Genomic DNA, 13211 nt, shown 5'->3' on the forward strand with positions numbered 1-13211 from the left:
GAGTTTGAATACGCAGTTGCATAAAACAACATAAGTGGAAGTTTTTGTTAAGATTCATCCTAAAGATATTTAACGGCTTTTAGGTAATTACTGTACATAAGGAGCTGCAGGTGTGTAAGATGTTTGCACAAGTGTGGAAAAGGTTTATTATAGAAAATACAAAGTCCTTTAGTAAACCTCAGGTCTTCAGCCTGTTTGTTGTGCTTTTACTCATTTTAAGGATGAACTATTAAATTGTATTCTATTAAAAAACAATTCTGCTTGTTTCTAGAAATAAATGTGTTAAAGGAGAAAGATATTCTGTCACTAGGTTTAATAAACAGTCATATTGTAAGTGGAACATAGTTTGACAGATTCTGATAGTTAGCATGAAGGTATTTGAATACAAGGAATGTCAGTAACTGTAAAAAAGATGTAGAACTGTAATGTAGAACTGTAAAAAAAAAAGAAAGAAAGAAAGAAATGTAAGAAATCCCTCAATGTTTTTTTTTAAGACTAGTTTAAAATGCTCATTGGTCTGGTTTCATCAACAACCTGCCAAGGCCAGACACATCTTTGTATAAGCTGCAGAATTCTGGAAATGCCCTCTGTGAAGACACAAGAACTTTTGCCTTCGACATTAAGCAAATTAAGCAACCGTAGAAAAAATATTGCCTCACTTGGTAGTATCTTATTAAATGTAACACAAAAGGAAACGAGAATGTCAAAATATATATATATATATATATATATATATATATATATATATATATATATATATATATATATAAAGAGAGAGAGAGAGAAATTATAATAATTTCTATAATAATTATAATAATTATAATATATAATATATAAAATATATAAAAATATATAAAATATAATAATTTCTATAATAATTATAATATATATATATATATATATATATATATATATATATATATATATATATATATATATATATATATATATAAAGAGAGAGAGAGAGAGAGAAATTGTTCTCTAGTATATATAATTATGGGCACATTTTAAAGAATATATCTGTTTATTTATTGCTCCTAAACCACAGACCATTTGCTTAACAAATTTTTAGAGAAGCATCTGTGCTACACACAAACTGCCAGCCACATGACTATACACAGTGACTGATTACATTCATCAACAGACATCTGTAATGTACTGTACGTCGCCTACTGTACGCTATTATTTTGTCGCTTACGCTAAACCGGAATTAATCCAGACTCTTTTCTGTAACGTTCACTAGAATTCACTAAAAATATTAAGAACCTTCAGCAGTTCTAGAAGTCTGAGCTACGCTTTTTGATCTTGATCTCTGTGCTCTCATCACACTTCACATCTCACATAATGAGTCTGATCTGTGACTTCCCGTTTAGCAGCAACATATATACAATAAGTGATAAGAATAAAGCTATCTCTATGTCCGAAGTATATAAATGATGCTGGTCTGGTAAACGTTAACATGTTACTACTGTATGATGTACCTCATGGCAACAACTAAACTTCTCACCAATCAGGATTGAGAATTCAAAGATTTTCATGCAACAACTGCAATCATCCGTATAATAGAATACAGTATACAGTTTATACCAAACCCCATTGGTGAATCCTTAAAGGTTAACTTTAAAAATTTGGCTCATTGGGTCTGAGACTGATGGAGAAATGATTTGACATGCGCTTCCAATCAAAGGTTTCTGAACACCATCCATTAACATTTTAAAAAACTTGAAGTTGCTCCATGAGCCATTCAGGCACAACCAGGACAACACAGAGCTTGGATTTTTCCAAATCATCTATGAAGTACATTAGTGACTCAAGTGGTTAAGGCTCTGGGTTGTTGATGGAAGATCTGGGTTCAAGCCCCAACACTGCCTAGCTGTGACTGTTGGGCCCTTGAGCAAAGCCAGTCTCTGCCCTCTCTGGTTCAAGAGGTTCAATACTTCTATCCAGTTCATGCAGATCGAATAGAATTATGTCTAATTCATTTTCATTTCAATCAACACTGACTTATAGTTAAATGCCCCTTAAGTGTACTCTCGCCCCCACTTTGTCACCCCATGTTTAAACTCTTATTCGTCGATTCTGTGAATATTTAAATATAAATATAAACACCACCAGGACCAGTAATGTCAAGCAAACATACTGTATCATGCAGACACACCAGGGCAACTCAGGGCAGGTTTTAGTAGTATGTTAATATTAGCAGTAGCAACGTGTTGTTATAACACTTAGTCGCTTCTCTATAGCAACACAACAACACGCAATACTAACAGGATATCTGTTTTTATTTGGACGCAAAAGCCGAAGCAAAGTCAACAATAGTACTCTGTGTGCTGAAATCATTCAAGCTTTTGTGCAACACTTTCCCACAGGAGGCTTTGTGTTCAAGTCTGTTCTGTGCTGCCGAGGGAAAATCAGGCATATTTTTTAACGTTCAAGTGCCGGGGCTCTGCGATAAACCACACGGTAATTGAAAACACACAATGTGGGCAGAGTTGTAGCAAAGAAATTCAGTGCACTTGCATGAACTAATCAGAAAAATCAGCACTTATGTGGGCGGAAGCACCTTTTTGATAAGACAGGTCGTGCTGAGAAAGTCCAGCTAGAGGGAAAGTCACCTAGTATATTTCCAATCTTTACCCATCTGATTTTGTGAGACTGCCCGCACTTGCTCTTCATCTCTTGTTGATCATCGGCCTCGAGGTTCAACATGCTGTAGATTCTGAGATGCTTTTCTGCTCAACACGTTTGCACGACTGTGTGATTATCTGACTTTTTCTAGCCTTCCTGTTAGCTTCTAGCTGTCTCAACATTTGTTAACTTTTTTTTTTTTTTTTACATCAAGCTGCTTTGTAGTCCACTGATGGTCCAGCAGCAGGATGCCGGGGTTTGATTCCCAGCCAGGGAACTAACCCAGCAACTGAGGGATTAAATCTTAGTGCCAGTCCCAAGCCCCGATAAAATTGGAAGGTTACGTCAGAAAGGGCATCGGTCATAAAACCTGTGCCAAATCAAATATACGTATGAAACAGATGATCTGCTGTGGCGACCCCGAACAGAGAGCAGCTGAAAGAACAACAACAACAACAACAACAACAACAACATAAAGCTGCTTTGTGACAGCTATAGTATATCCAATACAAATACGTTCAATAGAACTAAGTACTAAGCCGTACCTTTTTTATTGTTATTTTTTTTCACTAGCCAGCTAAAAAAGATGTCATGGATATAACGTGCAAGTAGCATAAACTGCTTCATATCCACATCAGCAAAAAATGCAACTCCACAGCAGTTTTTCGATAGAAAAAAAAAAAGGCAAGTGTGAAGACAGCCTTAGAAGTGCACATCTTAGCGACTTAGCATAAGAAAAATAGTTGTCATGTAAAGTGTGTTTTTTTTTTTTTTTTTTTTTACAGAAAAACACTTAGTTGAAGGTAAACTAATCTTTTCTGACTGTCCATTCGTTATACCTGGGTTATACCAAAGTGATGGAGATGATAGTGAACAGAGTGAGGTGGTGATGAGTGTGCATGAGAAAGTGTTTGAAATTGCTGCTGCGTTCGCAGGTCAAAACTCAGGGCCATTGTGAAATATCTGCATGTGTTGTGTTTCAAAAGCATGCAGGACACATCACATTTAGCACTTTTACATTACATCTAGCAACCTTACCATCTGTTAAATGTCATTATTGTTACTGCGTTTATTCATTTAACTCGATTTTATTTGTATAGCCATTTCAACAATTCTCACAAAGCAGCTTAACAGAAATATATAAATCCAGGACAGAAATCGGACACTTTTTTTTACGTCACAATCGTATCATACTGTAGACATATGTTATCATTGTCACAGCAGCTGTCTGTTCAATCAGTTTCCTTTAAATTGAAGCATCCATGACAGAAATATCATGATATATAATAAAACAAATCATCACCTCATACCAAGAACTGAAGAAACATCGAACAGCTTACTGTAGCTCAAGCCACTTCAAAAGCCTTGAGATGAATTACAAGATATCTCAAAAACAGTGAGACTAAGTGAGAAACAAAGCATGCAGAAAGTGCAGCATGCTCAGGTGAACACACACACATGCACACACACACACACACACACACACACACACACACACACACACACACACACACACACTCTTTTCCGACATAGTATATGCATAGTCAAATGGATCAGATGCAGGCCTGCTTGCACACACACACACACACACACACACACACACACACACACACACACACACACGCGCACACACACGCGCACACACACGCGCGCACACACACACACACACACATGCAAACGAGTTCATGCACACATGCATGTGCAAACAGACAGACACACACACAATTTGCATGTCTTTTACGAACATAGTATATGTATACATATACACACACACACATAGACACAGACACACACACACACACACACATCACACACACACACACTTACTTTACCGACATAGTATATGCATAGTCAAATGGACCAGATGCAGGCGTGCTTGCACAGACACACACACACATACACACACACACACACACACCCACCGCAAATGAGTTCATGCACACATGCATGTGCAAACAGACAGGCACACACACACAATTTGCATGTATTTTACGAACACAGTATATGTATAGTCGTACACACACACACACACACACACACACACACACACACACACACACACACACACACACACACACACACTCTTTGCATATATTTTACCAACATAGAATACGCATAGTCAAATTGATCAGATGCAGTCGTACATGTATACACACTCACTCATACACTCACTCACACACAAACACAAAATGAGTCTCACATATATATGCACACAAAACCATGTACACATGAACATGTTACTGCATGCAACATATAAACACACACAAAACCACAGACACGTGTGGATATTCACATTAATACAGATACATATACAATGTACACACATTCACACATTCACACACCCACACACGCATGTACACTCACATGTGCACACATTTTGTATATATTATTGGTCACACACATACATGCACACAGAACTATGTACACACAAAGAAGTCATTACACAAAACATATCACACATGTATAAAACACATGATCTCTCAGAAACACAGACACACAGTTGCATTTTATACAGATATTAATACACGAACACACACATACTCATACACACACTCACATATTCACATACACTCACACATACACTCACACTCTCACACTCATACACACACACATCACTGCTGCAGCTCTTCAGCACATACAGGTTTTATATATTCGGGGGTTTTCGACATGGACAAAGCTCAAGCAGGATATGGCTTGGTACATGAGCAAACTGGCTTATCTATCTACACACAGGCGAGGGTGTAGAACCCAGATGAAGCTGCCACTGATGTGGTGAATGCTGCTGCGAACACAGCGCTAGCGGAGCAGGAAGTGTGAAAGCCACAGAGGAAGCTATACACAGCAGAGTCATAGGCCTTTGTGGAGTAGAGTAAAGGGTTTTTACATCTGACCTCTTCTCCCTCTCTCCCTCTCTCTCTCTCTCTCTCTCTCACACACACATAGCTGTTGTATTCATCTTATTATTACGAGATGATAAAGTGCCAACTCAGCACTTTTGTGACCGCGATAGCACCCCGAGTAGAAGAAGGGAAAATGATACAAAGACCACAGAGTTGCTGTGTAAACAATCTGAAAGGCACATGGAGATGCCTGTTTGTGTGTGTGTGTGTGTGTGTGTGTGTGTGTGTGTGTGTGTGTGTGTGTGTGTGTGTGTGTGTGTGTGTGTGTGTGTGTGTGTGAACCTGTTACCTCTTTAAGCTGATCGGCGCAGCCCCAGGACGCCGAGCGCTGGTGTGTGTTCCTCAGCTCTCCCTCTGATGAGTCTTCACTCCAGCATCCAGGAGTCTGACAAGTGACACAAAACTCCTTTCATTAAAATAGTTTGCCTTATTTTATTCATGACACTTATAGTTAAGACCATAATCATTACAAAAACTCGCACAAAGGCACAGAGAAATCTCTGCTTTACTCATCACAGAGAGAACACTAATCCCACAGTGAAGCGTGAAGCATGGTGATGGGAGCATCATGTAGGGAGTCTCTCAGTTGCCCCTGGTTGACAGATTCCTCCTTTAACAGGTCACTAACATTAGTGAACAGCTTCCTCTAGGCTGAATACCAAATGTATTATACAGTAAAAGCTAAAGTTTATTATTATATTTTTTATCTGTAGAACCAAAAACTGAAGCTTTTCCACTCTCACTTTGAACTGTTTCTAAAGCCTTCATAGAGCAGATGTGTTAATATTAAGCTCATGTGATATTTCAAATCTGAACAGGAACAGCTTCAATTTTGTGACTTGTGATCACAGCTAAGGTGGCGGGGGGGGGGGGGGGGGTCAAGGTGGCTTAGTGGTTAGCATGTTTGCCTCACACCTCCAGGGGTGGGGGTTCGATTCCCATCTCTGCCTTGTATGTGTGGAGTTTGCATGTTCTCCCCGTGCCTCGGGGGTTTCCTCCCCCGGTCCAAAGACATGCATGGTAGGTTGATTGGCATCTCTGGAAAATTGTACGTAGTGCGTGAGTGAATGAGAGTGTGTGTGTGCCCTGCGATGGGTTGTCACTCTGTCCAGGGTGTATCCTGCCTTGATGACCGATGACGCCTGAGATAGGCACAGGCTCCCCGTGACCCGAGAAGTCCGGATAAAGCGGTAGAAAATGAATGAATAAATGAATGATCACAGCTAATTTATGGGAAGAAGAAGAATCTGGTCCAGAAGTAAGTAATTATTGTAGATGTAACAAAACTTTAGTGAAGAAGGCAACATTTCTAGAGTAACAGGATGTTCCGGACAGAATTCCCGCCAAGTCCCAAATCTATTGGGCAATCTCTATTATTTTATCCAACTAGCATCAGCTAGCATCAGCTCTGTGAATCAGCATTGTGCAAAAAACCTACATTCAAAACTAAACTGGAATAGGCTCTTTGGCCCGGAGTGATGAACAAGCTATTACGACAAAGCAGACGGCTATAAAAAGAAGCCGGTGTCTCTCACGGTGACATGTACGCTGCCCTCCGCAGGAAGGAGCAGGAACGAAGGAAAAGCATTTTTCTTCCCAGATGCTTCTGAATCGCAGGCGACTGTCGTATCACAAGAGTTTTAACAGCTATATATATATAAAACTATATATATAAAACTATATAAATATATATATATATATATATATATATATATATATATATATATATAGTAGAGGATAAAATATAACCGTATTTGGCGCGCCAACACCTGTAGCAGGTCTCGAGGAAGACTCCATTCATCAAGAAGATTAAAGTCGCATTTCAAACACAAGCCTTTTATAGATAGATCAGCTTCAGGGCCGAAGAAACTCGGAGCGGCTTCGAAGGCAATCTCGCCGGCTTCCTATTAAAAACAAGCCAAGAGAGCTCGGACGCTGCCAAGTCTTTTCACCACCTGCCTGTGTGTGTTTTCTAGCACAGTAAAGCCACACCACAGCTCTCACAGCTCTGCGATTAAAAAAAGACCCAGAAAAGTCTCGAGCCAAGAAGAGCTAGTGCACAAGTACCAACGTTTACTGCTAAAAATGACTCGCTTTAGGTTCCTCACATAAGGACCGTATCGATGTATTTCCACCTGCATTCCTACTTGCACTTTTATCATCTATTTCAAATCACTTTATCAAATGAATTCATCGATTTTCATTTATGTTTTATGATTATGATTTGTCTTAGTGTACTTTCATTTTTGTAAATGTTTTTATTTTAATTTGAATAGTTTTTATTAAATAAAATAGTTTTGTGAATAAAAACTATTTAAAATCTTTTTTTAGTTCTAAAAAGCATATTCAGAAACATGGAAAGTGGATGAATGAAATTATTTGTCTTCTTCTTTCTATTCTTTCTCCCTCTCTAGTAGTAATTGTATAATAATTATAATAATAATAATAATAATAATTATAATAATAATAATAATAGCAGCAGCAATAACATTTGTAGTCGTAGTATTAAAATGCATTTATTATATATAAATTTATTAACCTAGTTTTTTTTAATGTAACCGTTATTTCACTGTTTATGTCCATGGTAATCATTTCCAACCTGTTAACGTGGCATACTTTTTGCAACAACAAAAAAAGACTTTCTTATCTTTTATTATTTATTATGACATCCAGCACACAGCCGCTCATTGCACCAATCTGTTCTACATTAACTAAAAGTCTGCTGAATTCTGGATTCTGATTGGTCAAAAGCTGCTGATTCATTTCCTAGCTTGTTTCATGGAGCTTCCATAACATTAAAAATACTTGCGGTAAATACTCGAGTCTTCGTAAGATGTGTCTTAAAGAAAAAAAAAAGTAAATAGTTTACAATTTGCAGTACAAGATGTATAAATCAATTTGGGATGTGCTGTTCTAGGAAAACAATAAATTTTAGCACACTGTCATGTTTTATTATTTACTTAATACACGGTGCCTTGTAAAACAATTCACATTAGCAATTTATGCTAAGTCTCTATCAGCGGGATATGCTCGTACCCAGCTAACATATTCGTACAACTTCCTGGTTCCTTCCAGTAACTACTATTTTAAAACTGAAACTCACATATGTAATGAGTTGTCATATACAGTGCCGAGTACAGAAGCTAGTTAAATACAGAGTACAGAAGATAGTTAAATATTTCTATACGGTTTTAAATCGAATGCATGGCGCCTGAGAACTAATGGAAAATATTCGCATCACAGCGACGGGTTTGATACGTATCTGAATGATGTGTAACTTATTTCCATGCATTTACTTTACATCTATACCTCAGCAGAGATGTGAGTTACTCATTACTCATAAGCACTGACGCTTCTGCTAAGAGAAGCTTTTAGAACAGAACAGAATAGAATGGGGGGGGGGGCATAGAAGCCTTTATTATCGCCACATATACATTACAGCACAGTGGAATGCTTGTCTTTACATACCCCAACTGAGGAGGTTGGGGTCAGAGTGCAGGGGCAGCTATGATACAGCGCCCCTGGAGCAGGGAGGGTTGAGGGCCTTTCCCAAGGACCCAGCAGTGTCAGCTTGGCTGTGCTGGGAATTGAACCCCGATCAACAACCCGGAGCCTTAATCAGTTGAGCCACCACTGGCCCCCCTAAGCCACCACCGCCCCACTGCCACTGAGCTGTGGCTTTAGTCTCGTCTTCACTGTGGACTTGCCCTGAGTCTGGACCTCTTGTAAGGGGCATTTAGATTTCACCAACGGTACAAACACATTTTATTTAAAAAGCTGGTGGGTTGATATATAACATGATGGTCTGGGACTCAGACTGACTGATAGACCACAGATTAACGCAAGTCTAATATTAGACTTCTCTGGATAGTCAGTGTGTACGATCGGCTTCAGGAGATCGTTCCATGGTACCGAAATAATTACAGATTAAAAAACACTTGGGGGAATCTTTTTGTTTTGTTTTACTTTGCGTGATTGACATGAATATGTTACAGATGTTACAAACAAATAAAACCTCAGGTTTTTTTCCCCCAGTAAGATTCGGTTCTGTATTTCATTCTGAATGCATTTTTTTTTTTTTTTAAATGCCAACCGATCACATCAACAGCAATGAAAAAATTGGGAAGATGATGCACCGAGACAAGCATTTATTTATTGCATTAACAAGTATGTAAAAAAAAAAAAAACATCTCCATGATGGTAGGAGGACTGATTGAATGCACGGAGGATATCAGCTGATCTTTTCAGAAGGAGAAACACGTGAGTACTGTACATGGAAATGGTGACTAACCCGTCATATAACTGCTGCTGAAAAGAAAATAAACACCAGACCCGAATCGTGATTTTTCATGTGATGCAAAAACCAAACACCACCTTCGAGCCTAAAGCTTAGTCAGTTCAATCTTCATGTGATCTGGTGAGCTAGCTAATGAAATGAATTAGTCCACCCCTGACCATGCTAACATTTCTGTCAGGCTTCATGTGTGACGTCTTTAAAGCGTACGAGTCTGTTCGAGGGACATTCTTAAATATTCATAATGAAAAAGCAGCAAAAGAGAGTCGATTTGCATGCTGGGTAGATTTGCAGCTTTGTAGGAGTGTGTGATGTGAACTGAGCAGAGATCCTGTGTGGCTTTGGTTTGTGTGCTGCAGTAAAAACAGGATGCATGTGAGAAGAAGCGAGAGTTCAGAGAGTGGAACCGGTGTCTTAAAACATCACTGTACTGTAAATAACAGAAAGAATGGCTGCTTTTAATACAAAGGGCCTGAAGAAAGACTAGACTGGAATACAGGATGGTTTTTTGATTAAATGTTAATTACGTCTTTGCTAAATAAAAAAAACGATCACAGAAATTTACAAGAGCTTTGTTTTTTTTTCTTTAAGAAGCGAGTTCCATAAAAAGTTGCATGCAAAACGTCAGACAAGATGAGACCTGTGCAGATCGGACGAGGAGAGCTGAGCGCTCTTTAATCGCGTTCAGAAGAAATCCAGGGTTTATTTTTTTCCCACAGATGTAAGTCAAGCTTGTTGCTTTCGTTGGCTTTAAAACAATGTTGTCTTTTCTGTACAAGTTCAAATTCAAATCAGATTCAAATTTGTCTCACACACACACACACACACACACACACACACACACACACACACACACACACACACACACACACACACACACACACAGCAATAACACACATACTGTACATACATACATACACACACACATACACATACATACATACACACACACACACACACACACAAAGACATACGCACAGACACACAAACATACATAGATACATACACACATACACAAACACACGCAGAGTCATACACACACACATACATACATACAGACACACACACAGACACACACAAACCCAGAGTCATACGCACGCACATACATACACACATGCAGACATATGCACACACTCACATGTGCAGACATACGCACACACAGACACACAGACATACATACATACATAAACACACAGACATACTGTACATACACACACATACATACACACTCATACACACACATACATACACACATATACATACACATTCATACACACATATACACTGTACATACACACATATACATACACATTCATACACACATATACACTGTACATACACACATATACATACACATTCATACACACATATACACTGTACATACACACACATACATACACACTCACACACACATACATACACACTCATACACACACATACATACACACTCATACACACACATACATACACACTCATACACACATATACACTGTACATACAGTGTGTATGTATATGTGTGTATGTATGTGTGTATGAGTGTGTATGTATGTGTGTGTATGAGTGTGTATGTATGTGTGTGTGAGTGTGTGTATGTATGTGTGTGTATGTACAGTGTATATGTGTGTATGAATGTGTATGTATATGTGTGTATGTACAGTGTATATGTGTGTATGAATGTGTATGTATATGTGTGTATGTATGTGTGTGTATGAGTGTGTATGTATGTGTGTGTATGTACAGTATGTCTGTGTGTTTATGTATGTATGTATGTCTGTGTGTCTGTGTGTGCGTATGTCTGCACATGTGAGTGTGTGCATATGTCTGCATGTGTGTATGTATGTGCGTGCGTATGACTCTGGGTTTGTGTGTGTCTGTGTGTGTGTCTGTATGTATGTATGTGTGTGTGTATGACTCTGCGTGTGTTTGTGTATGTGTGTATGTATCTATGTATGTTTGTGTGTCTGTGCGTATGTCTTTGTGTGTGTGTGTGTGTGTATGTATGTATGTGTATGTGTGTGTGTGTATGTATATATATATATATATATATATATACATACACACACATACATACACACATACACACATATACACTGTACATACACACATATACATACACACTCATACACACATACACTGTACATACACACACATACATACGCACTCATACACACACATACATACACACATATACATACACACATATACATACACACACACATATACATACACACACATACACTGTACATACACACATACATACACACATATACATACACACTCATACACACATACACTGTACATACACACACATACATACGAACTCATACACACATACATACACACATATACATACACACAGACATACGCACACACACACAGAGACATACGCACGCACACACACAGACATACACACAGACATATGCACAGAGACACACACACACACACACACACACACACACACACACACACACACACACACACACACACACATACTTAATACTAAATGAATACAGGTACAATACAATATATTCATAATAAATATTTAGAAATATGGGATAATGCGGGTAAATGAACAAGATTATGTGGGGAGTAGATGTTGTGTAAACGAAACTTCTTACAGCTTGTTTTGTCAATATTTAATATCATCACCACCACAAGTCTGGAGGATAAGAACTCACTTCAACTCACGGCGTTGGGCTTCTGATTGGAAGGTTGTGAGTTCGAATCTCAAGACCACCAGCCCGGACCCTTGAGCGAGGCCTTTAACCCTCCACTGCTCAGTTGTATAAGTGGGATAACTAAATGTAAGTCGTCTGAATATGATTTTAGTCGTGACTTTTGCATTTGAAAGGTATATTATGAAATAACAAAAAAGTTCAGGAGCAGGATCAGGAGACACGAGTATGTGAGCACCTCTAAATGCAGCTCGAGCAATCACTTACCTCTGAATTAATGGTGAATTTTTTTTATTTGATCCCGTATGTTACCAGAATTGAAGTCACATATCAGTTGATACGCCTAATTCTGTTCCTAATTTTGCCCACGATATAAACAAGCACAGAGGACTAAACGACTAAACCGGCTCCAACAGAGCAGCTGTTAAACGATGGGTGATACGAGGCAGATAACGTGCGACAGAACAAGAACACACACACACACACACACACACACACACACACACACACACACACACACACACACACACACACACACACACACAAAACGAATCCCATAATCAGAGCTTTGTGTGTTAGATCCAGGAGCCAGCCAGGGCATCACAAGGTCAATGCCTGCAGGATCAGCGCAGCTCCAGCAGGTGCTAAATCTCACCCTAAAGCAGAGGCGTCAGGTGGCAGGTGGGGGTGTGAGATTTCGTTGATCTGTATCTC

The 13211-nt window shown here is 38.8% G+C and overlaps 1 protein-coding gene across 2 annotated transcripts in view; it reads right to left on the bottom strand.

Annotated features, from left to right (window-relative positions):
- The window catches only part of glcci1a (glucocorticoid induced 1a), a 37581-nt gene that overhangs the window by 7931 nt on the left and 16439 nt on the right, over positions 1-13211 (bottom strand). Inside the window, exon 3 of one of the 2 annotated variants that reach the window (XM_027171517.2) lies at positions 5818-5913. The exons of the other annotated variant lie outside the window; for it this stretch is intronic. Coding sequence (XP_027027318.2) covers positions 5818-5913 — 96 coding nt within the window. The remainder of the gene's footprint in view (positions 1-5817; positions 5914-13211) is intronic. 2 annotated transcript variants of the gene reach the window in all.

The sequence above is a fragment of the Tachysurus fulvidraco genome, chromosome 7 (genome assembly GCF_022655615.1).
Source record: "Tachysurus fulvidraco isolate hzauxx_2018 chromosome 7, HZAU_PFXX_2.0, whole genome shotgun sequence".
NCBI classification, from domain to species: Eukaryota; Metazoa; Chordata; class Actinopteri; order Siluriformes; family Bagridae; genus Tachysurus; species Tachysurus fulvidraco.